Source organism: Manihot esculenta, chromosome 1 (genome assembly GCF_001659605.2).
Source record: "Manihot esculenta cultivar AM560-2 chromosome 1, M.esculenta_v8, whole genome shotgun sequence".
NCBI classification, from domain to species: Eukaryota; Viridiplantae; Streptophyta; class Magnoliopsida; order Malpighiales; family Euphorbiaceae; genus Manihot; species Manihot esculenta.
In genome coordinates this window covers 37448334-37475359 of record NC_035161.2, presented here as the reverse complement: position 1 = coordinate 37475359, position 27026 = coordinate 37448334, and the positions used below count along the sequence as shown (strand labels likewise).

At 33.4% G+C, this 27026-nt stretch overlaps 5 protein-coding genes across 9 annotated transcripts; 1 reads left to right on the top strand and 4 right to left on the bottom strand.

Moving 5' to 3' along the window:
- Window positions 1-208: 208 nt before the first annotated feature.
- On the bottom strand, window positions 209-4361 carry LOC110611346 (NADH dehydrogenase [ubiquinone] flavoprotein 2, mitochondrial). The gene is made up of 10 exons (XM_021751614.2): window positions 4165-4361; window positions 4050-4082; window positions 3895-3960; window positions 2191-2307; window positions 1846-1923; window positions 1631-1736; window positions 1473-1519; window positions 755-832; window positions 587-652; window positions 209-490 (listed from the first exon to the last, which is right to left on the bottom strand). The coding sequence occupies exons 1-10, from the start codon at window positions 4228-4230 to the stop codon at window positions 383-385; spliced, it is 765 nt and encodes a 254-aa protein (XP_021607306.1). The 5' UTR covers window positions 4231-4361; the 3' UTR covers window positions 209-382.
- A 1720-nt stretch (window positions 4362-6081) lies between these two features.
- On the bottom strand, window positions 6082-7493 carry LOC110611351 (auxin-induced protein 22D). Its single transcript, XM_021751628.2, has 4 exons — window positions 7082-7493; window positions 6777-6979; window positions 6587-6686; window positions 6082-6492 (listed from the first exon to the last, which is right to left on the bottom strand). Exons 1-4 carry the CDS (start codon window positions 7288-7290, stop codon window positions 6423-6425), a joined length of 582 nt encoding a protein of 193 aa, XP_021607320.1. The 5' UTR covers window positions 7291-7493; the 3' UTR covers window positions 6082-6422.
- A 4620-nt stretch (window positions 7494-12113) lies between these two features.
- Window positions 12114-14096, top strand: LOC110621914 (auxin-induced protein AUX28). The gene is made up of 5 exons (XM_021766213.2): window positions 12114-12466; window positions 13034-13257; window positions 13348-13483; window positions 13582-13643; window positions 13758-14096. Exons 1-5 carry the CDS (start codon window positions 12225-12227, stop codon window positions 13793-13795), a joined length of 702 nt encoding a protein of 233 aa, XP_021621905.1. The 5' UTR covers window positions 12114-12224; the 3' UTR covers window positions 13796-14096.
- A 2612-nt stretch (window positions 14097-16708) lies between these two features.
- Window positions 16709-21755, bottom strand: LOC110619984 (F-box/LRR-repeat protein 17). The gene is made up of 11 exons (XM_021763517.2): window positions 21035-21755; window positions 20478-20579; window positions 19822-19966; window positions 19487-19671; window positions 19166-19270; window positions 18984-19081; window positions 18655-18875; window positions 18490-18556; window positions 18291-18376; window positions 17343-17438; window positions 16709-17041 (listed from the first exon to the last, which is right to left on the bottom strand). Exons 1-11 carry the CDS (start codon window positions 21616-21618, stop codon window positions 16973-16975), a joined length of 1758 nt encoding a protein of 585 aa, XP_021619209.1. The 5' UTR covers window positions 21619-21755; the 3' UTR covers window positions 16709-16972.
- Window positions 21756-23802: 2047 nt separating this feature from the next.
- Window positions 23803-26974, bottom strand: LOC110617741 (DNA-directed RNA polymerase III subunit RPC8). Of its 5 annotated transcripts, XR_002488431.2 has the most exons (8): window positions 26444-26973; window positions 26193-26288; window positions 25495-25606; window positions 25063-25147; window positions 24832-24904; window positions 24666-24749; window positions 24268-24376; window positions 23803-24098 (listed from the first exon to the last, which is right to left on the bottom strand). XR_002488431.2 is itself a non-coding variant. In XM_021760744.2 (7 exons), the coding sequence occupies exons 1-7, from the start codon at window positions 26552-26554 to the stop codon at window positions 24332-24334; spliced, it is 570 nt and encodes a 189-aa protein (XP_021616436.1). In that variant the 5' UTR covers window positions 26555-26974; the 3' UTR covers window positions 23803-24331. The 5 variants fall into 5 exon arrangements, 4 of the variants coding, with proteins under 4 accessions (XP_021616436.1, XP_021616417.1, XP_021616444.1 ...); XM_021760744.2 differs by having other exon boundaries at window positions 23803-24376; window positions 25063-25111; window positions 26444-26974; XM_021760725.2 differs by having other exon boundaries at window positions 23803-24376.
- Between the last annotated feature and the right edge of the window lie 52 nt (window positions 26975-27026).

Sequence of the window (27026 nt, the reverse complement as noted above, 5' to 3'; positions counted from 1 at the left end):
TGAAAAATATTATACTGAAAAATATTTTCCCTGAAGCCTTAGTATCAGAAAGTTTAATTCGACCAGGAGAATGTGCTATTGAATGGCAATATCTCATGAAAATCTATAATCACTATTCATTATTTCTGCTATGAAATGAAGATTGATCATCTTTTTTATGGTTTTGAATCATGTTATACCCCAATCCGCTCAATGTTTAAGTTTATGCTTATCAAGGAACTGCTAAGCCATTTCATAACTTCAATGTGAAGTGCGAATTTTGAGCATCTGGCAGAAAAGAAGCCGGCAGGCAAACACAAAAATGGTCGAGGAAAACAAGGATGATACAGGTAAATTTGAAACATCCAAGCTTTCATTATTGGAGATGACATTTACCATAACTTTAGCAGGCATCAAGATCCCGGCAAGGAGGAGGTTTTGGTTCACCATGCAGTGTAGTGTTGCCTCCTTCTGGCCCACACTTAACGCGCTTCGGGTTTTGTGTGCCAGGCTGAGACATAAATTTGTTAAAAGAGGTTAACTCCATAAATGACAATATCCTTAATCAAACAAGCAAAAACTCCAGCAACCTGCCCAGTTGCCTTACCGGTAGCTTCTCTCCCCTTCTTAACATCTCAACTATCTCCACAACTCGTTTTGGAGTAACATCTTCCTGCAATTAGCATAAGAAAGCAACATGAAATTTCCAAAGCTTTCAGTTAGTGGGAAATAGAAGTACATCTTTGTCAATACAAAGTAATTGTCATGGACCCACATAATAATTGTATGTATATCCTTCAGATCCATTGGAGTAATCAGCAACAGTAATCATGGGAGCATTTACACAACATCCCTGCAGACAAGCAACAACTACTGTTAAACCATGCACAACTCAGTTACAACAGTGAGAATGGTGAAATATATACAGAGGGAGAGAAGTTGAACTATAAGGGTAACCCTCCATGCCCACCAAACTGCCATTGCTTGTCAAGGAAGCATTTGATCATAGTGCCTCTTCAGTAAATGAAGCTTGATTGAAGAAAATCCTTACTCACTGTTACATGCATTTCGTTTATGATTTACCATATATGCTCTTAGATATTTGATGAGATGCTTTCAGTCTCCAATTTTTTTTCTATTCTTTCTATAAATACACCAATGTCGAGATTGGCAGCATCGATATACCACATATATGAGAACAAACAGGAATATATTGATTGAGAATACTGGGTAAGCTACACTGGTATTGATATTATTTCCACAAACACATAAATGTGCTTTGAAGTTCAAAATATATTTCGAGTATATAACATGCTTATTAAAGATAGTCACTTGAAAGACATTTTCCAAACATTTCACAGGAATAAACAACATGGAGTTATTTCTATCCTTACAATCTGCATCCTAATTCAAAATTGACCAAGAAACACCAACCATAAAATTGATTGGAAAAGCTCATATTCAGACTATTAAACAGAGTGCAAAAGACTCACCATACATTCCATTTCTCCAACTGAGAAAAGACGATCCTTTGTTACCTCTGCACATTAAAGTTCATAGGTTTATTCTTCAACACTGAAAATCTTAATATGCAGTCAAATGTAATGAGAAAGCAGCCGACATGCTTTTTTAAAAAAAAAAAAAAACTCACCATTGCGCTTCACTCCTAAATGTTTCAGTAATGCATCTTCAATTTCTCTTGAACCACGAATCATACAAGGTGTTGTGCCACAAACCAGTAGGTGGTACTTTCCCACCTGAAAATCCAATGATTGTGGATTCAGGTAAGCTGCAGCTTGTGCTGCCACAAGTTGACATGCATAGAAGAATCAAATTCAGTGTGTTGTCAAAGATGAATTTTCTTACTGGTGACCGGTTGAACATTGAATAAAATGTTGCAACTTCATAAACACGTATAGGAGCAACTTCAATGACCTTAGCTACCTGAAGCATTCATAAAACATTCAACTAAAAAGTTATTCATGAAGCATTCAACTAGAAAGCATCACAATATGCAAGTATTAATATTCATTTTTCGACTCTAACCAACTACTATCATTTTATATTTGATGGAAGTGTATAATCAAATATGATATGCAATATAAGGCACTTCACTAGGTTCTTCACTTGCAGCAGAACATCTCAAAATATTAGTACAAGTTCATACACGTGAATTTAAATTAGAAATTTCATGTGTCCTTTTCTACTTACTGCATCCATTGCTGATACAGGAAGCCAGCCCCCATGCTGCTGCTGTGCAAGATCTAGCAGAGGAATAACTGCCGATTGCTTGTAGTTGGATGGATAGTGAGATAGTATTTCTTTAACCTAACACCAAAGTTTAGAAATTAAAACATCTAAACATCATTAAAGAATGTGCCAATCAAAATATTGGTTGAAGAAATTATAGGATGCAGGTCCACAAATCTAACATCCTGAAAACCTGAAAATTGTTAAATTTGTATGCACAATGCAATAAGATGTTTCCACAGCCTATGATGATAAGTTCTCAATTTTTTGCTCTAATTCTATCCTCCCTTATACCAACTTTGAGGCTATTGCGTCATCCTAGTCACAAAGAGAGAAGAAGCAACATAAAACAATTGTCACTACAGCAAGATTAACTTTTAGATATAAGAACTTAATTTTAAATACTTGAAGTAAATGAGTGAAGTGAATAACATGTCTTTTTGAAGAGATACTGTCCACTTATAAATACACTACTATATCCTTAATACTCATACACCCTCTCTTGATTCCTTGGAATGCAAAATTTCACTGGTAGCAATGCATCAAATACAGCTGGGGATCTCTACTAAGGCAAGTTTTAGTACCTAAAATGGGAAAGATTTCAGGTAAAAAAAGAAAATACTAAGGAAGTTGCTTTTATTCTTCTCCGGCTTCGCTTGCAATGGCCTGGGCTCCTCAAGAAAATCAGATCAATATATTGGACCAACTTGTCAAAAGGATGCGAAAAATCATGAATTACTTTAGACATGGCAGCTAAAGAACAAAGCAAGAATATGAACCCACACAACATATAGAACACCTACACTCCTTGAATGTTCTTGCAAAATGTATGCACGCTAATAATAATTAGAAAGCAATACAGATAAACAAACTACCATTTTCATGTGCAAAAGAAAAAAAAAAGATAACATCTGCACACCAAAAAGGGAAGAAAAGTTTTATTCAATGATATGTTGTGTGCCAAGACAATGCCTTAGCAACATTAACATTCTTCTTAATCAAATGAACCTAAAACTGCAGCACAACATGCTTATTGAAATTCAGAATCCAGCTAAACTTACAAAGTCTCTTCTAGAATAGATATGTTCATTCATTGCAGATCATATAAAATTACGAGACGAACATTTAGTAACAGCTACTTGCATAAGCCAGATTTATAATATTTTTCTATAAAATCACAGCAAGGATTAAGATTTATAAGCCTAATGAATACAGATATGATAATTGATAGGGCTATAACTTTAATAGGATTGTTCAGGTCGCTAAAAGCTTCAGGTTGGCAGTAAAGTTTCAGAATAAGCCAAGTTTAAAAGCCCTACATTTGGGTTGTTTTCATCTCTTGTTTAAAAAATGGTCTCTAAAACTTCAACCAGTATGCACATGAGTGTAACAGTACATCAATCAACCAAAATAGTTAATAATTTTCACACTCACAGTCCTACTGAACCTACTGGTTCATTCAAGTCAAATGCCACCAGCATCATTATCTCCATAAATAATACATTCATTGACTACAAATTAAATATAAATGAAAACTACAGAAAAAGAATCGAACTTTACTAAAAATAATCAGATAATCAATATATAATTACAGAAACATGCCATTCAAAAAAAGAAAAAAGGGCATTATTCTGATAAACAAAATTTAAGCATTTTTCACTTTACCTTCTTCTTGTTTACATCAGTGAATTCCCATGGAAGATTCGGATTATTATCCGGAGTGTCAATGTGCTACATAATCACCAATTTCACGAGATAAATTATTAAAAAAAATAATAATAAAAGGAAAAAAATTTATAGGGGCAACTACTTGCACTCACGTAATTTAAGGCGGTAGAGAAGGATCTTGATATCTGCAGAAACGAAAGAATCAAAGTAATTAGATCAAGAGAAATGATTGGAAGAAGGGAAAACGAGAGAAAATCGAAGGAAAACCTGAGGCGCTTGACGGAAAACTTGACGGATCTCGCGAAGACGCACGGCGGCGAGACGAGCTAGCATTTTCGGCAGCTGAGCTCACTGGGAAGTTATAAATCACCGATTCTAAAACCAGAAAACCAAGAAACGGATGAAGTCAAGCCGGCAGCCCCCCGATTGCTAATTCTTCAACTCCCGAAGCATGAGTAATCGCTTACCATAGAAAGGGGCCATTATTCAGTCCCCCAAATTTTGGGCCGAGGCCCATCTATGTTTATCCAAAAACAAGTCCAAGTTTCTTTTTTCTTTCGAACGCAAGTCCAAGTTTAATTACCGACATAATAATCTTTTATATATGCATAGAGTGATAAAATTAATAAAATATATATTTTTCTTAAATTCTTAATAATTCAACATATTACTCTATCGCATCACTTTACTTTTCCACATATTAGAAATATGATAATTTTTTTTATTAACTTTCTAATTATATTTATCTTAAAAATATTAAATTTTATTAAATATTAAAAAAATTTAAAAATTACTTAAAAATTAAATAGAATTATAATTATTATAATATAAAAAAGAAGTGGACAATAATATAGAATAATAAAAATTATAAAATGGAGAAAATATTATTTTCTATGTTCAAATAATATTATATGTATATTTATGTATTTTTTTAAAAATACATATATATCTATATTCTTAATCAATAATAATAATAATAATAAATATTTTAAATTAATACGTAAAAATGCCGAACGTTTGGACCTGAAATTTGATGAACTTGTTTTACGTGGATAATGCAAATTGCTGTCGTAATTAGTGAAATATTGGGAATTCCCTGCTGCAATTATTCTATACGATGCCAGTATTTAGTTTTTTTATTATTATTATTCTTCACAATTATTTTTTTTACCTGGATTTTAAGAGAATATATATATAAAAGATGATAACAACAGAATCCCATGAAAATCATGATAGGCTTATAAGAAAAATGAAAGAATTTGACTTTTGGATCTAAATATATAGTAGAAAGTCTTACATCATTTGTGCTCGAAATAAGTAGACGGACCTTAACTGTACCCGAAATAAATAGATCAATCTCACTGAACAAATAGATTGACCTCTTTAAATCATCTGAATTTTTTAGAGTTATAATTACATGTGTAGTACGGCCGAGAGATATAGCCCGCGTGATATATAGGATATGGGTTAAGCTGTTTAGTATTTATTAGCCAATAGTCTATCATTGATGAACTGCCTGACATACCTACTACATGTTTATATTTAATTTGAAAGAATATTTATCAAAACGTTTTAAAATGGTCGGTATATAAATACCCTGTACCAACCGCGTTCAAGAATGTATCTTTAACCATCATTGAATCACAAAACACATGATATTTTTTTCAAATCTTAATTTTCATGATCTAATAAGAGCCATTAACTTTTCCAGTAAATCAAACTCTATCACACGTGTCAATATCTCCGTACCTTATAAGATTTCAAGCTTATCTAACATTTGAGCATGTAAATTTACTTGTATATATAATTATTAAAGAATAAAATATTAAATTAATATGTGCACTTATATATTTTAGATAAAATTTTCTTTAATTTTAAATAATTTATCAATTTTGAATGGATGTATATATCTGAATACCTACAAGAATTGCTAATAGACCAAATTCGCAAACAAAAAATATGAACACAAGAGCATGACTTAGGTAATAAAGAAGGCGAAGGCAATGTATAGAACAACACATGCTCTCGCAGCAAACACACTTAGACTCTTTCTTATGTAAACCTTTACAACAATTTCATTATGTAATATCGAATATATCCGTTCAAGGCTTGGAATGAAGTTATCTTTAATTAAAAAAATGTATTTTCACTTTGTAGTTATATTTTGCTGTTGAAATACATATAACTCTCGAAAAAAGTAAAATTGTATAATACTGTGTTTCTAATCCTAAATGATCAATACATATAGAAATCTTAAGTAATGTTTTTCCCCAATTTGTACAATTGAATCTTGAAATTTGCTGCTTCATTATTTTTCCTGTATATATATGAACTCTAATAAGATAAAAAAAAATCCAGAGGACGAAAGCCAAAATTCCATAGAAAGATCTGATCAATCTGTCTCCGATCGATCCTTTAAACACAATCCAAATGCATGTTCCTCTGAATCTCAATGTTTCTATACGTTTTTGTCAGCATCACCTTAGTGGATTATAATATTTCCTCAGCCTTTATATAAAAACAGCTCAATTCCTCAATCCTTTAGCTTCTGATCCTCTCATAATTCTCAGCCTCTTGCAGGAACAAATAAACATTCTGCAATAAGAACAAAAACGCTTGTGAGTCTTCAGAACAAATAAACCAAGGACAGTCCTTGCAAGACAAGAAAGCTATGCGGGAGAGAACGTACTCCCATGGAACATCTCCAACGAGCATCCAGTCGCCATCTTTGTCTTCATAAGTAGGAGAATAGTTAGATCCATTGTACCCTTCTCTCTCTGAATACTCGCCTGCAAGATTGTAATGAACCCTTTAGAATTAGATCACCAACACAGAGAAAAGAAGAAACCCCTAATGATATGTCATATGCGAATTCTTACCAATAGTTAGCCTGAACATATTCTCCAAAGCCTTGAGGAGCTCTGGGTAGCACTTGTACACCTTAAGATCAATCTTCCTCAAGTAAGGAGCACCATCTACGCTTACTTTGACATATATGCAGGAACCCTTAGCATCATTTTGCTCCGTTTGAAAACAATTTTTCCTATAAGATCTGATAGGTGGCCATCCCACTACTTGTGCCCTGCGCCCATTAGTAGCCAACACGTACTAAAGTTAGTATTCATTCATCCGCCGAATGGTTTTTTGCTTTAAAAACGTTTCGATGGAAGGTAAAAGAACTTACTTGGCAGGAGGTGCATCAATTTCCCTGTCACCATTTTCAGCAATCGATGCACTGGAATTGCTTCTGGTCCTAGACTCTTCTGATATTTCTGGTGAGGCTCTTTTGTTGCTCCTTGCATTCGGAGTATATTGTTTCTGAGGTTCATCGCTCCCCGGCAACCCTAACCTTAGCTCTGTTGCCTTCAGATGGAGATCGCCTTCGTATGCCATTGATTCAAGCCGATGCTTTTGGCTACAGCTTCTATTGATTAAGGTACTCTTTACTGAAAACTACGATTTTGAACCTGGAGGAGGTAATTTTCCGGGAAAATTTTCGAATCAGATTTTGGAAGGAAACTCTGGTATGACTTGATGATAAAAGCACAATGGACAATTGACTTTATAAGGCTGATTCATAAGGAAAAGCATCGAGGCGAGTTATTCTCTTCGTGCATGAATTTCATAGATAACCCCCAGTGTTTTCTATGCACGCGCTCTCCCAATAACCAATCAGTGGGAGACAGACTGGGCATCTAATATGGGACCCTTGTACACGCGCTTCTGATTGCGAGTGAATAGTAATCATTTATGTTTATGGCCTGGACAGATCTAGTTGCCTGTCACTGAGAAACACCAAGGGGTTGAGTGCTGGAGGCGAGGGAGACAAGGCGGAGACAAACACAGCCGAAGGTATTGAAGGCTGTGGACCAGGGATGAACGGCCTTGATGTGATCTTACAAGAGTGAATCGAAGAACGTTGGATCACGAAGAGGTTTGATGGGACATCCCATGTGACCAAGGGGGTTCCGAGTTTGTCGTTGATTGGCACGGCACGGCCATGTGTGTAATTAGATGAGTGGGACCCATCCTTGAGTTTTGATTTGGTTTGTGGATGAATGCCATGTGGCAGTGTCAGCTCATGATCGATTGTTGAACTTTGACCATGCATTGATAATAATTTTCTAAGGATAATTTTGAGTCAACAAGTATATAGTTACTTAAGAGCTAGTTTAGCTAGTATAGAAATATTACATTACTTGTATCATGTAAACTGGACAACAAAATTACGATCATGTGTAATGCAATTCGCCTTATAATTAACTTTTTAATGAGTATTACTTAATTTTATTTTTAAATTTTAAATAATTTAATCTCTATAAAATAAGCATAAAAAGAAAAGTAAGTGAAGGGTCACACAGTCAAAGGTATTGTGTATAGTGTTTGGTTGGACTTGGAAATGAACCAAACCCAAGTTGGCTTGAACTCTAAATTGAGTAAATGTGGGGCTTTTAGAAAGCTGTAACATATCCACAAACGCAACTATTGGCTATGAGCCATATGATCCCAAAGAAGAACAACTCAGAGATGGCCTGCACATCATAAAGATGGGGGAAATGCAGGACATATTAAGGGCTCATAAGTGTGGGAATAAAATTGCTGGCATCCTTTTGTGAAAATCCAACTGCATAAGGGTCCACCCTCCTTAATTTTTCTCAAGACTTGGTCATGCCATTGATTTGGTGTTTTTCTAATTCCATGCCTGATGTCTCCCTGGCTTGCCCTACTCCATTTATTATATTGTGGTGCCCTCTCTTCTCTTCAAAGTCTTGTTTTCCTATTTCAATTTCAAGCAATTCAATTTACAAATAGGGTTTAGACAATCAAGTTTTAACAATAAATATAAAATTATTACTTTAAAATATTATTAAAATAATAGTTTAATTTTAATTTAAAATATTATTAAACATGACTACGTATAATAATATATTTTAATAAAATATATCGTTTTATTTATAATTTTTTCATTGAAATCAAATAATGCATACTAAACCCTTTTCTAAAAAAAAAAAAACGTAAAATAAACCAAACCTGTCTTCAAAGGGGAAAAAGCTTTTCATTAAAACTAACATGAGAAAAATGGAATAATTGGAAGAGATGGCAATCAGCAACTCACTGAAGGGATTAAGGAAAATACAAAAGAAAAGCATCAAATCAGTGAAAGTGCACGTGCGACGGGTTTAACATCTTGATGTTGAGATGTGGGCCTCAGCCCTTAGGCCACACGTGCTACTCCCACTTTTTATATTTTGAACTTAATCGGCCCAAATTCCTTTCCCATGCCTTTTCATCCGTCCTTCCATGCATGTAATGTCCCCACACCATCACCATCTCCTTTCAGTACTAATCGGAAGAGGGTGAAAGAGGCCCAAACCTAACATTGATAAGTCACGAGTTCCTGTAGAAGGGTGGCCCATTTTGGCCTGAAAAAAGTGGGACAGGATATCAGACAAAAACAAAGCCCAGATAAGTCGCGTTTGGAATCTGGATAGGGGTTCGCTACATCGCCCTTTGATCAATTATTAACCAAGCAAGCATTTACATTATTTCCATAATCAATGAAGCAGTCGACATTTTTGAATTCGTTGGCCACCCGCACGTCCACATATTTTCTACCTTTCGTTTGTCTTCTCTTCTATTTGCCACATGAATCCATATCATCTCCACTGTTTCTAGAGCCCAGACCCTCGTCAAATTATTATAAATGATTCAAGAAAATTAAGTATATGTGCAATTCATGTGCTATGAATATGTCATTTACTATTCTTTTTTTCCCCGAAGATAAACAGATTGATTGATCGATGGGAAAATATTGAGTATAGAGCCCAAGCCTAGCTTACGAAAAATGATTCAACTCAAACATTCAATTCTCCAACGTCCAAAAACGAAGTTCAACCCAAACCACGGAATCCTGGCTAGCAAATTCGGGCAAGACACTCGGATACAATGACGCGAAATCCAAGTGGAACATAATCTCCAAGCACTGTCCATTCCAAGACCGACCCATAACCGTACTCGATAGACTCTCATCATTTGAACGGGAGAGACAAAGTGAAGTCTCCTTTCAAACAGAAGCCATGCATACCTAAAATAAAACTACTGAGGAGCATAGGAGTCCCTTCCCAGAACATCTTCCTCGGTTAAGGTCGGTCGAATCAATAGCCATTGTCGGAGCTAGCAATATGTATTGAAAACATCAGATGTAAAGGTGGTGCTAATAAGCCATTTTGCATCACACTCGCAAGTTTTGGTTTATACTTTTACCAATGCCCACAAAACAATACAAGCAAAATGCACCAAGAAAAGCAACTCAAGATAAAATTCTCACTTTAATAAGCTTGTCTACACAAGACTACCCAAAAATATATATATATATATTTTCGTTTCTTTCTTTCTTCTCTACAGGAGCTTCTGTGACGATAATTCAAATACAAATTGGACTTGAACATGCAGCAGAGAGGAATATTTTGCATGTGGACTGATGAATTAATGATCATGAACATTTCCCCAATATGTAAACGATTATTGCTAGGAATATAATTGACTCTGGGAATTGGAAACAAATCATTGATAAAAAATAATATATATTATTGGCATGAAAGAAAGAAAAAGACTATACTCCTAAGCTTCATGACAATGCATTTTCTGATTTTTCTTTCTTTTTAATTCTGAGATAAAGGACCAAGTAGTGCATGTATCGGAACTCGCACAGAGGGAAAAATATAAAATAATATACATCAACTTTAGGTTTGATCTTTCGAAATGAATTAAGTGTGCATCTTTTTAGAATCCTCTGGGAGATCACAGTCATAGCTTATATATGTTTAGAAAGGAACAAAAAGAGAAAAAGATGGTAAACTATATATATAGAAAATTATTAGCATCCCATTAATTGAAGTGATTAACTTGAAATCACATAAATCCATGCAACTTTAGCGTTAACAGACAAGAATGGCCGGCTACATCGATCTCATACAATATTTCGTTGTAATTTGTAATTTAATTAGGAGATTCAACTACTGAGATTTTGGTCCCAACATGGCCTCAAATTCCTGCCATCTTTAAATCATCAAGAATATCTATATATGTACACTTGCATATTTTCTTTCTTTCATATTACCAGATTCTCTTCTCTCCTAAACTCTCAGACCATTTGACCCACAATTTTTTAGTGTTCTATAACCACCGCCCATTGAATAACATAAGATTTTCTGATCAAATAATCATTGAATCGTTATTCTATATAATATCTAAAAAGGAGTAACATTTTTTAAAAAATATATATATTAAGGAAAAATTAAAAAAAAAAAAAAGATTTATGGGTAGCCAACTACATGTAAATAAATAAGATTGTATGTAGGGTAAACAAGTGTCAGGATATTACAGAAATAATCTTAGTACTTATTAAGAAGTGCAGATGTTCAATGGAGAAAGATTTGGTTTCCACTGAGGAAAGAGAGTTATTAGTTAGTTAGTGAAGTAATAAAAAAAATAATAGGAGAGGAAGGGAAGGGAAGGGATGGTTAGTGGGATGCCCTGCAGCGGCGCACATGGGATAGGCTTAGACAACCCCATCACCTAACAAGTTCACATGCTCTATTCTTTTGAATCTACTCACATGCTTTCTTTACCTTTTGGGTCCCACTCTTCCCAACCAACCCTCCATAACAACAGAAGAGATTTTGAGAGTTTTTTTTAAAAAATTAAGTTTCTACTTTTAGTTTTTTCTTTAGCTTCAAAGCTTTTTTTTTTTTTTGTTTTACTATCATTTTTAGTACCAATTCAGATAATTTTTTAATATATATCTCAGACTCATATTATTATTTAAATTAATAATTTTTATTTTTACACTTACTAAATAAAAAAATATTAAAAAATTGATAAATAAATTATTAGTCTTAAAACTTTTTAGAAAGTAACTTAATTAATTGGGTAAGGGAAGTAGACGGTTGAATATGGATGAATGAAGTGAAATGGGTGTTTCAAAAATGGTAAAAAGAGAATAAAAAGGGTGGGCCAAGCAGTAGTGAAAATGGAAATCCAACCCAACAGACCACAAACAATCATAGGACTATGGGGAACCCTCAGCATCACCATGTCGTCACCTATACCAGCATGGTTTTAAAACTCCAGCTCACAAAAGATTCTACGTGTCAACTACCCATTGACTCCAAATAAAATAATACGCCCACATCCCTATATTAATACCATAAAGCTCGACGACACAAACTCTTCACAAAACCTTCCCTTTGATTATTCCGTGTTATTTACTTACCATTTCTCATAAAACGTTGCATTCTCTGCCGTTTCAAGGACCATCAGAGGCCATGGAAGTAGTGGACAAGGCGAAGATGGTGTTTGAGGAGACTGAGTTGAGGCTAGGGTTACCAGGAAATAATGGTGGAGGGAGCGAAGGAGAGGTGGCTAGGAAGAGAGGCTTCTCTGACACTGTGGATTTGAAGCTTAATCTTTCTTCCAAAGACCCTGTCATTGATTCAAATGGTAACACCGACAACTTACCAAGAGAGAATAATCTTCTCGCTACTGATCCAGAAAAGCCTCCAGCTAAGTCAGTTGCATTCTTCCTTTCTTTTTCTGATCTAACTTAATTATTCTCTTATTTTCCCTTCCATTTTCTTTTCTTTTTCTTCTGCCTTTCTCTTTTTTTCCTGTAATATATATATCTGATTAGGTAAGATGCGTATTTGTATGTGGAAACACACGCAGAGAGAGAAACAGTTTATCATCAATCATTAGCTTAGCTGCTAGCTAGGTAGTTGACGATTCTATGGAAATATTTTTCATGAATTAAATAAGTTTAATTATGGAGAACTAATTTCTTTAATTATCAGACTTCAATGATATATAGATATATATGCATAATCTTAGAATCCATGCAACTTTTCCTTGAGCTTCATCTAGTAAATTGTGATAATGATTGGGGAAAAATAAAAAGAGAATAATTAAAGTTAATGTCAGCATTGGCAATTTAAATTCATAATATAGAAAACTTTAAAGGCCAGTATGCAGGTTGACATGCAGATCTTTATTTAAAATTTAAGTTTACATATAGCCTTAATGCTGCAACCCACAGTACTTAGTATGAATTCTGCTCTTTTGTGTTATAAAATTTTAGGGCGCAAGTAGTGGGTTGGCCACCAGTCCGATCCTTCAGAAAGAACATGCTATCTGTCCAAAAGAGCAGCACTGAGGACTGTGAACAGAAGCTGAATGCAACCTTTGTGAAGGTTAGCATGGATGGGGCACCTTACCTCCGAAAGGTAGACTTGAAGATGTACAAGAGCTACCAGGAGCTCTCTGATGCCCTAGGAAAAATGTTCAGTTCCTTCAGTACTATAGGTATATACATAAATTTTAGTTTAACGTTTGAGTAATTTAGATTCAGATGGTTGGGTTTGATCTTCATACATATTTGAATTTTGATTGAAGGAAACTGTGGATCCCAAGGGATGAAAGATTTCCTGAATGAGAGCAAGCTCATAGATCTTCTTAATGGCACTGACTATGTCCCAACTTATGAAGATAAGGACGGTGACTGGATGCTAGTGGGTGATGTCCCATGGGAGTAAGTCCTTATTCATCTCTCGCAGAAAAAAGAAGAAAAATTACTGATCAACATTAACTACATAGTTAAATTAAGATTTTGCTTTGTTTCGAGCTCAGGATGTTTGCTGAATCATGCAAGCGGCTGCGTATAATGAAAGGAACGGAGGCAACTGGGCTTGGTTAGTACTCAATTAATCTTAGTTAGCTACTCTAGAATGTAACTTTTCCTTATAGTTAATTCAGGCGAAAGCTAATTAATTGGTTTCTTTTTTCTTTCTATTTATTTATTTTAGCACCAAGGGCCATGGAGAAACGCAAGAACAGAAGCTGAAGTAGTGGTAGAGAAACCAGAGCCTGCTCCTTTGATCTAAAGCAGGAAAATTAAAGCTCGCAGGTTGTTAGGGGTTGTGTGGTGTGTTAATGGGTTTGTTTTTGTTATACGCTAGTGGTTGAGTATTGATTTAATTGGTGTGGACAGTCTTTTTCAAAGTTGTAAGAGTTGGGTTATGTCTGGGCTTGTTTAGCGTTAATTAATGATTTGTAATAATTAATTAATTATGTAACTGTTTGTTTCTTGCAGTTATTAATATTGTGTGCTCCAATTCCTTCAATTAATTATTTATTTTGGATTTTATTGTATAGTGGATAGATTCACAGATATATATTTGCTATAATTCTTATATATGGGGTAGACTTAGTAGCAGAAATGTCCATGGCCTTGTTGGAATAGGGAACAAGATCATGTGCATGTTCATGGAGAATTTATTCATGCCCATTTATATAGGTCTCTTGATATTCTCTGAGGTTTATAAAATTAAAATTGAGAAAAAAAAAAGGATATAGTGAAAATAATTAAAACAAGAAAAATATGAGTATTTTTTACATGCATATATATACTTTTTCTTCTATAATTTTTATTCATTTTATTTTTGACACATCTAAAAAAAATAATTTTTTTTATTAATTTGATAATTATATATATTTTAAGTATATTAAATTTTATTAAATAAACACTCTTTCACTGGTAATAGTGCACCTATTTTTCAGTATAAGCAATAATTTTTCTCTCCTGATTTTTTTCTCCTAAGAGTTTTTATTATATTTAAATAAGTAAAGTTTTACTATTTTAATATTTTATTAAATATTTTTTTAATTTACTGTTTAATAGGTGGAGTATTTTTAATATATTAATTAAATTTCTTATATATATACGAATATTTTAATTAAAGAATAATGATAATATGACATTTAAAAAGTAGGATTTTTTTGAGAGTTTTGTAAATTTAGAAAAATTTAGGTATAAAGGAGGGCAATCCTCTTTTTATCTGTTTTTTTGTCTATCACTTATAACAAACTGTTTATCATTCTGCCATGTTGATTAGGAAGCATGAGAATATCATATTCCTGCTACATGCGTAATAACCTCTGATTCTCTACGGGTACACATGCTGATGGACCCACCAGACGGATGGGTCAGTCTCCTTTTAGGTTCCGAATCGGGCCGAAAGATAAGATTAAAACTAAACCCAAAGAGAATCTGTTTGATAAGCCGTATGGGCTGGGTGGGCCTGATTTGAAAAATTTAAATAGAGTCCGGTCTCAAGGTTGAATGGGCCGGATTGGGTCCATGCGGGAGATTTGAAGATCTCCAATTAATAGGTTATTATCATGGGTCTGACCTCATATCGGAATGAAAAATCCAGCGGTTATCAAATAATATGATCTATTTATTAAAATTTAATATATTTGTTACTCCATTTTAATGGTGTGAAAATCTTTAAAATAAATATATTGAAAAACGGGGGAGTAGATATATGTATAGTTGTGTCCCTCACCACACCGACCATCAATTAAGACTTTGGGATTGTGCAGTTTGGACGCTAACCGGCTGCCATCTTTCGTGTTTCGGAAAATATCAAAGTTGACTAGTAATGGTCTAAATCATTTGGTGGTTATTATATCACTCAACTTAATCCATGGATTTAAATTTAAAATTATATTATTTAGTACTTTAAAAAAATATTATTAATCTTTTTTCTTCAAATAATTTTCATTAACAGTCTCTCAATTTTATTATATTTTTAATTTCAATTTTTTTTAAAAAATTCCTTCAACTTTAATTAAAATATCATTATTTTTTTAACTTTTTATTATAAGTTTCAAAATTAATTTAATTAAAAAATTTCCTTTCCTTACTTTTTAATTTTATTTTTTCCAATTAAAATTTAATAGATTTTAAATATTTTTCGCTAATAATAATATATTTTACGCTAATAATATTATATATAAAATTAATCTTTGTTATTTCTAATTATTATATATAAACTTTTAAGTTCTTTTAAATAGAATTAATGTTTATGCTCTCTTTATTATTTATTTTTATGAAATTAAATAATAAATAAATATTTAAATATTAAAAAAATAAAATTGAAAGCGAGAATGAAAATTACCCTTTCCTTTCCCTCTAAAAGCTAACTATATTTAGGGTTTATAGGATCTCATTTTTCAATAAGAAAAGGCAAGCACCACCTTTTTATCAACAAACAAGGAGTAAGAAGGGATGGATTTTCAAACCTCAATATGAGAACCCTGTTCGCCTTCTGAAAGTTCTTATGGTTATTTGATTTAACCTTTAATACAAATCAATTTTATTTTATTAATAATTAAATATAGAAAAAACAACCTAAATCCTTACCAATCTGTTCTCTTTTGTATTTGACTTTTAATAACCTAAAATGTTAAGTCAAATAGAACAAAGCTTGGAGGCTTAAAGAACAAAATGAAACAAACATATAATATAGTTGCTTTGTTAAAGAATGAACTGCTAAATTAACTTCACGCGGAATTTCAACCAGAATGTAATTATACCCTTGAGAGAGTGTAACCTCCAGAAATCAATGAATCAAAGATACTTTGCTCAAATTTTGACAACTCATTTTCAAGAGAATTGATTGCGGTCACTTCTTTTGAATCCATTTCAATTATAAAGTAGAACCTACTGTTGTTTTTCAACCAAATTAAAGTTGCACTTAAACCCAATGCCTCTACAATCTTAGAGCTGAATACCTATTTAAAACCCAAAAGAGCATCTAAAAAATGCCTATCACCACCTCATACCCAGTGCCTCTGCAGCTGATTCATGCGAAATCAAATGAAAATTTCTACTCCATATTCAAGCTACATTGTTTATGGCGGTCATGCTTCCATATACTCCGACAGACTTAAGGTCAGCTCAAATAAAACTGCACTAAAACATTAATTTTTATTTCATAAATGAACTGTAGACATAAGAACTTCCAGTTTTGTATAGGCCCCTACAGTAGTGCTTTTCCATTGAAACTAAACAACTGTGTTGAGGATAAGACAATCTACAAGGCAGCTCAACCTGATCCTTTAAGGCCATTCTAAACACTTATCATATGGATCCAAAGGGCACATCACCCAAGAGGAATTGACGACAACACTGTATACAGTAAAATTTTGTCTGCTTGCTTCCTGCAACACGTTCTCAGTCCACGAGCACATTGCAAGGACGAGACACAATCCTTCTTCGCTTCTTATTATCATCGTCAATTGGCTACAAATAGGTCAAGGACAGATATGAGATAGAGGAATATAGCTTAATCCAAACGCATCCTTCTAAGAAGATGTTTAATTTATGTCAGCTCTTTATATATAATACAACAATCAATGGAAAAGCCTTATATTATTGCTGATGGCTGATTAACGTTCGATTATAGTACTCCTATTTTAACTTCAATGGCTATCCCAATCAATCAGACCTAACGTTAACATCTCAATTCTGGCAGAATGGTAACCCTGAATCAAGATCTAGTATAACCCAATTTACAATAGAAAACAGAGAGATGCCAACTAACCTGTTGACTGAGGAAATGAGGGACCCGAACTCTTTTTGAGCCATCAGCTAAACGCTTACCCGGGCAATGGTTTTCTGTAGCACCTAAATCATTAACCTGCAGACCCCTCCAAAAATAGAGAGTGAGAATTAAACTCCAATGATTCTAGATTGAATTTTAGTGCAGTGACAGTCCATCAAATCTTCAATATGTCCTCTGTAAAATAATGTTAGATAAGGTGTCGATGCTAAATTAGTCTTAAATGGCAAGAATGCCGTAAAACTCTCTTATCTGATCGTTGAAATATCAGCCAGCCTTAATGAATGCAACTGGAAAATATTTCATCACTTGATCACGACTGTAAATCCGTTTCCACCAGGTTTTACCATATATTGAATGAAAATAACTTCCGTGAAGTATGTGGACAGATAATCATCTAAAATTGCACTGTTGGTGTTGTATGCCAACTGATTTTTTTAGAAGTAGCAAAATAGAAAAGAGTTGATGGCCAAAAAAATCTCAGTTTTAAAAAAATCAACTTTATATTTTGACAAATAATAATTAAATTGCCAAAGTACAGTGTAGATTTGTCTAAAAAGCATAACGGGTTGATATATTAAAAGTACAAAACTTTAGGGCTTTTTTGGCATTAAAAATATAGAAAATTCCCATTTCATTTCATCTGAAGCAGCTCTACAACTAGAAAGAGATTTCATAGAGGCTAGACTCTTGGAAGAACACAAAATTCAGCTTTTTTTGTTGATGAATAATCACAATTAAACATGAATTTATATTGATCTAGCATATAAAACTAGAAATGGTTTTTACTAACTTTTCCCAAATTACTTTCAACAGGTAACATATACAAGCTTATGCACTTAAATTCTCACAGGCTAAGGAAACCCACAAACGATAAGTAGCACCATGAATCAAACAATAAAATAGGGACTCCATGTGACCAATATTCACCTGGCGTTGAATTGCTCCAATCAACAATTTTTGACAGCCTGAGGCATGCACACTTTCCAGACGGGGGCACTGAAGAAGCAATCTTTCTGCATATATAAAATCATAATCAATTAACATAATCATTTGGCCAGTAGGAGAGGAAAAAGCCACACAGCACTCAAATATATTATCAGCTTGAAATAAGCATACGGCACTGTACCTGAATGCAAGTTTCTACAAGAGTTTAAATTCAGATCATTAAGTTCTGGGCAATTTAAATACAGAGCCTGCAATTCAATTCACCATCTGAGAATTAGAAAAAAAAAAAAGAAAGAAACGAAAACAAGTACAAATACTGCATTGTTTAAGATTATAAAAGGCTCACATCTAAGCTGCAACAACCCCATAAGCTGAGCTTTTTCAACCGCGCATGTTTTATAATGAGCTTCTGGCACATGAGGTGTAATTTGTTCTGATATGTTGTCTGCAACTCTCCATCTCCGCTTCCATCAGAGCTTAGACCCTGGGAACTTGGGTCACATATGGTCATTCCACAGTCCATAAGCTCCAGAAGTGGTAATTGAGCTGTAGCAAATTGAATCCCACCTGCAAGATGCAAACAACAGAATAATCAACCCGTATGGCAAATATCAAGGTATATAACATATGTAGAATCACATAATTAAAGATGAAGAGCTTGGACTCGGAGCATACTTGAGGTTATGTTTGGACAAAGAGCAAGAAGCAATCTGGACAGCGTTGCCGGGAACACATTGCAGATCATACCAATACCACTATCACTGATGCTAGACCTAAAACCAAATTGCAATATTAGAAATGCAGCATTGAAAATGGTCCAATGCCCAAACACTAATAGACTTAACCACAGCACTTACCCGCTTAGATCAAGCAATTCTAATTTTGAATAGCTTGATGCGATGGCAGCAACAGATGCATCAGTGATTTCAGTTCCAAGAACAAGTGAAAGCATTCGAAGCCCCCTGCAATTGTTAGATCAATCAAACAGTCATTATCACACAAACCCATTTCAACAAAAAATCCATTGACAATTCTTTAAGTTGGACATGTAAAGAAAATGGAAGAAGACCCTGAAAACAAATAAGATTATAATTTCAAATTTACAAGAAACAAGTATGAAATTGTCGTTCAAAGACTGTAAATAACAGAACTCAGACTGATTATAAAATTCAACTAACCTTAAGTTTGCACCTGTAAGAGCAAGCACAACAGCATGAGAAAGTCGAATAGATGCAACGTGTATATTTTGTAATCTAGAGCAACTTCTTCCCAAAGCATCAACCATTGCAACAAGGTCAGTATTATCATTTTCTTGGGAAGAAAAATCTAAGGACACCTCTTTTAAATTGGGACAGTTGAAGACCTGCAAAATGGAGATAAGAGAGTTACAAAATGAATATACTTAAATGTCATTGTAGCTTCCTCAGTTGCCTTGTTTTACCAAGTGGTATTAGTTTTAAATACAGATAAGGATGGCACCTATTCAGATGAAAAGCCAAATTAAAGAAATTACCGTCTTAGACAAAGAATACAGATCTGAAAGCCAAAGCGTGGACAGACTTGATGAACAGAGGACAAAACCTCCTAGATTAGAACATCCTTCCATCTTAAGACTTGTAAGGCAACGCTTATCAGCAACAAATCGACTCAATTCATCACTGAATGTAAAAGATGGACCATCTATTAATACAGTTTTTCACAACCAGCGCATTCACAGTTCTCTTGAATTACAATAGAACAAAAAACATAAAAAGATAATGAGAATAAGATGAATACTGTATGGCAAATTTACCATAGGAAGAACCAAAAAATTGAATTGGTTCAATCTTAAACTCTTCAAATATGCTAGAAATATTCGGCATCACATAAAACTTTACAACCTAAATTGTGGAATTAAAACCCTAGAGAAATAAAAATAAGCAATCTTCTAAACACAGAATTAACGAATCCTAGAACAATAGCAATGCAATAGCAATTGCAATATAGTTATCAGATAATGACAAATAAAGAACAAAAGTGAGGTAAATGCACAAACAGCACGCATAAAACAGAACCCACTAGCAAATTTAAATAAAATAGTATTTTGTTCTACCAAGAAATAAACAAAACAGCAATAGAAAACCAGGAAAAAAAAATCAAGCTATCAAGCAGTTATCGAAAAACTTTTACCCTGTGATCCGATTGACTGCAGTATCAGATTTAGAAATCTCCATGCACTCCAGGTTAGGGCAGGAGAACGCGATGCAAGCCAACATTGTTGCTTCAACATCACTGCAATATCCCAAGAACAAAAATGAATCCTTTCAACGTCTGTCCATCGATGTCAAACGTCCAAGATCAATATAAAACATGCCCCGAAATAATGCAGTTCCTGGGTACTGTACATCATACATTTATTTTTCATTTTACCTTCTATCATCTTCGAGCTAAGAAAAATTTCGCATCTTAGCTAATCTTACCATGAATATAATATCTCTTAGAAAATGTGAACAAAAAAGTACTGCGTCGGGTCCTGTATTGATACCTATAAATCAAACAGTGACTGCATTGTCCAGGCATTATTCTCTGGTATTAATACTCAGTTATAGATCAAGCCACAAACATCTATTAGTTGCTTTATATTTAGTTAAGTTCTAGTTTATTCTACCCATCTGGAGATATAATCTTTAAAAACCTAGATCTGATAAAAAGTATCATTAAAGTGTCCCATCGAAAGAAGCTCGAACCTTTCCATCCTAAGACTCAGCCTAACAAGTCCAGGACACTTCTGCAACACAGATCCAACAAATCCAAGCTGAGCTCTGGTTGGAACCTTGAGCCTGAGCTCCTCAGCCGCCCTCCATAACCGCTTCGCCGTGTCCCTCCACCCCTTGCAAACCCTAGCAGCCGCCAACAGCCCCGCTGGAGGGAGTCTCTTTAGCACCTCCCACATACAGCTCGCCGGCAACTTCCCTGAACCAGAAAACAACAGATCCAACTCCGATTCATCAATTTCAGGCTCCGGCGAGTCGCATCGGATATCAATATCGTCAAATGAGAGCGCTCTACGTAGGTTAGAGAACTGCTGACGCGACGGCGGAAGGGAACGCGAGGTAGAAGTAGAAACGGAAGCGGAGGAGTCAGCGGAAGTAGGAGTGGTGGTTGCAGCAGGTGGAAGGTGGCAGGTGTGGCCTTTTTTAGGGAGACCACAGCGGCCACAGTTGTAGTTACCGCGTTGTTTCTTGACAGGCTTGTTGAAGTCGACAGATGAGGAGAAGGAGGAGGCCCCGGGAGTGGCGGGGGAGATGTGAGGCTGATTGGGGTGGTACATGGCGGAAGCAAATCAAGCGAGGTCCTGGGGGAGGGAGGAAGGGAGGGAGGGCGGAGAAATAAAGGAGATAGAGTGAGGGTTGGTCAGTCAGGCGCGGGAGATTGTAAGGTTTTGGCGCCTTGATTTTCAAAGGAAAAAAATAATAATAATGCAGGAGCGCTGTGTGTATGATGACTATATTAGCCCTGTTTGGCGGGTGAAAAAACGCAACGCTTCACATTATGGAAGGTTCGCCTCTGTCCAACTCTTGTTGTCTTTCTTTCGACAGATTCCTCATAAAAATAGAAACATGATGGCAGCAAAGTTTTACTAATTTAGAGCAAAGGAGGGTGCATCTGCTTAGATCGAAATAACGACGGAATTTAATTAATTTAAATTTTTAATTTAATTTTATATTTTGTTATTAAATTTAATTTTAAATATTTTAAAAAATTAATTATTTTAATTTGATTTAATTTTAATTATAAAATATTTAATATAATCAAATTAAATTAAATTAATTTTTTTAAAATAATTAAATTAATTAATTATTAATATTATATTATTTTAATAATATCAAAAATTAGACCTTAAATCAATTTTTAAATACTTCAATTAAATTTTATATCTACTCAAACTTAATTCAATTTAAATTAATAATACTTAACCTGTTTGGATTTAATTAAAATTAATTTAAACTATCTAAATTCATTTCAAATTTAATTATTATTACTTCAATAAAATTCGAACCCGTTTAATTTTATATATTTTAATTAATAATTTATATAAAAATATTTTTTATCAATAATTTTTATTTAAAAAATTTAAAATTTATAAAAAATATTTAAATTTTATTTTTTAAAATAAAAATATAAATATTATCATATAATATATATATATTTATGTTAAATTAATTATTTATATAAACGTATTCAAATAGTTAATTTCAATAAATAAAATTCAATCTGAATTTAGAATTGTTATTTTTTTTAAATTTAAATTCGTTTTAAATTTAATTATAATTATCAAAATCCATATTTTATCAATGTTGAGCCAATTTAAATATCTAAAACTATTTCATTCATTGTTTATATTTAAATTATTCAAAAAAATCATTTAAATAATAGATTTCTGATATCTGAATTATCATCATTTATAAAAATATAAATACATAAAATATATGCTAAAAACTACTTTATTTAAATTTAAATTCAATTAAAATTATTAATATTTAAATATGCTTAATTCCAATCGAAAGTTATTGTAAACTAGTCGAATTCATTTTAAAATCTTATTATTATGAATAAGACTTGGAAATGATTTATTTTAATACATTTTGATTAATAATTAATATAACATATATTGTTTTTATTAATTATTCGTTTTAAAAATATTTAAATTATAAATTTTAAACAGAAAACATATAAAAATATTTATAAATATTATTATAAAATATTTATTTATATAAGTGAAATGAGTTAATAGTCTAATAGATATGAAACCCTCTTAAACACTTATTATGTATTAATTTTTAAAACTTTTAACTATCTATTTGATCCATTGTCATGCCTAACCCACCCCTTTGGGAGAAGATATGGATTATTAGGCTTGTCTAAATTCATGAAGCTAATGCTAATTGGACTCAAGAAAATTATTGAGACCCAAATGTAGGGATAGAAGACTTGAAGGCTTAAATCCATCATGGTAAAGACTGTTCTGCCCATCTCAGATTTTTCAGAGAGAATTCAGCCTTTGATGCTTTTCAATGACATGCTTTGATGCTCAAGTGTATATTTTTTTCCATGAACTATAGCCTTTTTAAAGTCATTGGTGATCAATAGGTTGCTCATTTTTTATGCCATTAGAATTTTTGTATTTATAACTGCATTTTTGTGGATTTTTAGTTTCTTGTTGAGTTGTACTTTGATTTACACATTCAGTTATTTGAAAAATTGTAGATGAAAGTTTACAAACAGGCCCTCGCACTCACCTACTGCCTTTTATTTTTATCTTTTATTTACATTGAAATTGTTCAAATTTTTTTATCTTTTATTTATGTTGAAATTGTTCAAAAAACATTTGCAGCTGTCAAACAAAGTGAAACTGATTCTATGTTTGAGGAAAGAACTAGAAAAATGTTTTTAGATAGAAAAAACTTGTCTAAATCAAATCTACATAAACCCAAATTATAAAATTAGAATGAAGTGGGAAAAAAATAAAACTCCACAACACAACTGCAGTCTAAATTATTTACTTACCATCCATCCATTATCTCAACCAAACATAGCCTAATACTTAATACCATCATGTACTAAACATAAAAATACAATTGCCTCAAGGGAAATTCAAAAACACCATCCATCTAATTATATCAATCAATATAAAAGTACAACCGCTAACAAAAAAAAATAATGCTAAAACCTAAGTTGAAACAAATCTCCCGTCCTTGAATTGTGCAAAATGATAGGCTACCATGCAATCAATAGGTATTTTCAATTCAACTGCGGAAGATTACAGAATGATCATAAGATATTCATAATAATAATAACAACTACCAAATTTTTTTTTTTTTTAAAATCCCGTTAAAGCATCCAAGCTTCTATTTTAGGTTGTTGCATTTTCTATTGAATAGAGTGAGTTCAGAGAAAATTGAAAAGATTGAAACTCTACCATGAATAAACATTTCTCTACAAGTTTGACAGATAGTGCTAGGATTTCAAAATATTTTTCTGCATCACCACCATGAAACAGGGCCTAAACCATCATCATCGAGTGTTCCCTGCAAAATAAAACAATTAATTAAATACAGTCCTTCAAAAATACTGTTTCTAGGCAATGAAGAAAGCAAAGATGAATAATATTAACAGTGGAAAATAATTTTAAGAGTTGCAATCAGATAGACAAAGAGTCATCATAGAGATCAATCTCAACTAGAAATTAGAGGTCTCTCTGATCATAGAGTTAATTTGTATTAGTGCAATAAGACAAGCGTCTACTTGCTGTTTAACTTCAAAAACAGCCCAAGGCAAACAAGCAGTCATATGGTGAAGCCTGAATTGTGAACTCACTGTAATCACCATAGGGGCAAATGGCTTTTCAGGTTGCTCAATTGGAACTGGAGGATACTCTACGTTTTCAACTCGAAACTTAATCTGGCATTTGAAAATCAAAACTCAGAACAAAGTTGCAAAGTCTAATCTTGAAAATAAATGCACCAGTAAAATGAACACACACCTCATCTAAGCCATCGATAATGAACTTGTTATTATCTTCTGAATCATATTCCCACGACCATACAACCTGATACCTGCAATTCTTATGACAAATTTTGAATCAGATAATTTGTACGCACACATGATTACGATGTAATAATAAGAACACCAGGTTAGTGAAGGATGCAGCAACATGTAGGATATTTTATTTATTGTCCTACTAAAGGAGAATAAACTACGCAGAGACACTTACCTATTCCCTGGGTCACGTTCATAAATGGATGGGTTTGGCAAACGATGTGCTGGTACATAAATGTCATCAAAAAATCCAAGTGACACTGTTGTAAGGATTCCAACATCAATATGCAGGAATCATTCAGTTAATAGTTCAATGCAATGACACAAGATTTGAAGAATGCAATATACTGATTTTATAGCAAGGAAGCACACCATTCAAGTAAGCATATGAGTTTTAATTTCCCACCTTTTTTTTCAATTTTTTATATAAGGAAAAGAAAAGAAGTAGTCTCTTAATGAATCTAGTAACTAACTATTTATAGACCAGCTGCCAACTAATCCCAATCCACTAAAGCTACATACCCTGTTTGATCTAATTGCACCACAGTTATGCCATCATGTTGAAAATGATGATAGTACCACAAAACTAGACAGAAAGGAAAAATACACGTAAAGTCCTCATTGAACATACAGCGCAGACCATCCTTGTTAGATTCTTTAAGTTTTGCAGCAATTATTTCTCCAACAAATGGGCGAAATACAACCATTCTAAATTCAACCTGCCAGGATAACAAAATATGAAGATTATGATAAGCACTAAGAATGATTAAGGAACTACTGGCAAAATAAACTAATCCAATCAAAAGAACATCATACCATGTGGTGCAATTATCACCTAAGCAATACACCAAGGGTGACTGATAGATAATAAAATTCAAGAGCCTAATCTGCCGCCTGTCCAAACTAAAATGTATAGCAAAATACACGTTGCTCAATATCTCCAAATTCATTCACTTAGCTCCAGAAACAACATTTCTGATTACTAAAACTATTTCAAAGGGTCACAATTCCTACTAGACATTAAGAGGAAATTTAAGCTTTATTAACCTAATAGAGATTCTAGATTCCATATCACCTTAACTAAAACACTGAGCATATTTTGTGTAGTGTTCTCAAACCTTCCATCAATTACATGGGTTGAGAATGCTTTATTTACTCTTATAATTTGTAAGTCAATCCTATTATCTGAGAAAAAAATGAATAATGAATTAAACAGCCAACTGAGAGCTTAATATAATAGTAAAAAGATGAAAAATAAACAAAGAGAGATCAAGTACTGCACTTGGAAAAATAGTTCCAACATACCACGTATGTGGATGCACCATCTCCAGGAAAGATAAAGCCACCCTCAAGTTTTCTGATGTCATATACTGAAATACACAGGCCCAAATTTGCAATAACCTTCATCAAACACGTTGTAGACAAAAATTAGGCATAATCACTAAAACAACCACACACCCATTCCAACTCAACAAAGCCTCAGTCTCAAACTAGTTAATTGCAGGCAAATCTTAACTAAAGGATAAAGCAAAAACAAAAGAAAGAATATTGCAAACCTTATCTAAAAAGGTATTCTCAAGCTCCTGCTTAATGGCATCTTGGAGAGGAAGGCTGAGGAGGGAAGGAGGCAAACGCAAAGTATGCTCTATTAGACTGAGGTAGAACATTCTCAATCAACAAAGATTCTATAAATAGGAGTATCGCTGTCGATCGTCTTCACCCCTTCTCGTTCAAAGTGGTGTGGCCGCTGAAGCGCCGAAGAGATGAACGCCTCGGCGACCTTGTATGTTTTGGGCAGTTCTGTTCGCGTTCAAAACCGGATCAAACCAATATACACTGAACCTAAATTTGTTAAAAACAATCTAATTAGAACCAGGTATGTAAATTGTCGCAAAAATTAATCCATCTAAATTGGAATTTGATTTATATTAAAACTGTTTCATCTCGTCGGAATTCGATTAAAAATCAATTATAATTATTTAAATTTATTTTATTAGAATTGGATTGGATTGGATATCCAAAAATACCAAATCTATTGCCATTCTTATTTAGACCCATTCAAAAAACACAAAGAACAAACTGGCAGAATAAAAAAAATCAAACAACCCAAACTCGATGATCAACCCGATTTTGAACTAC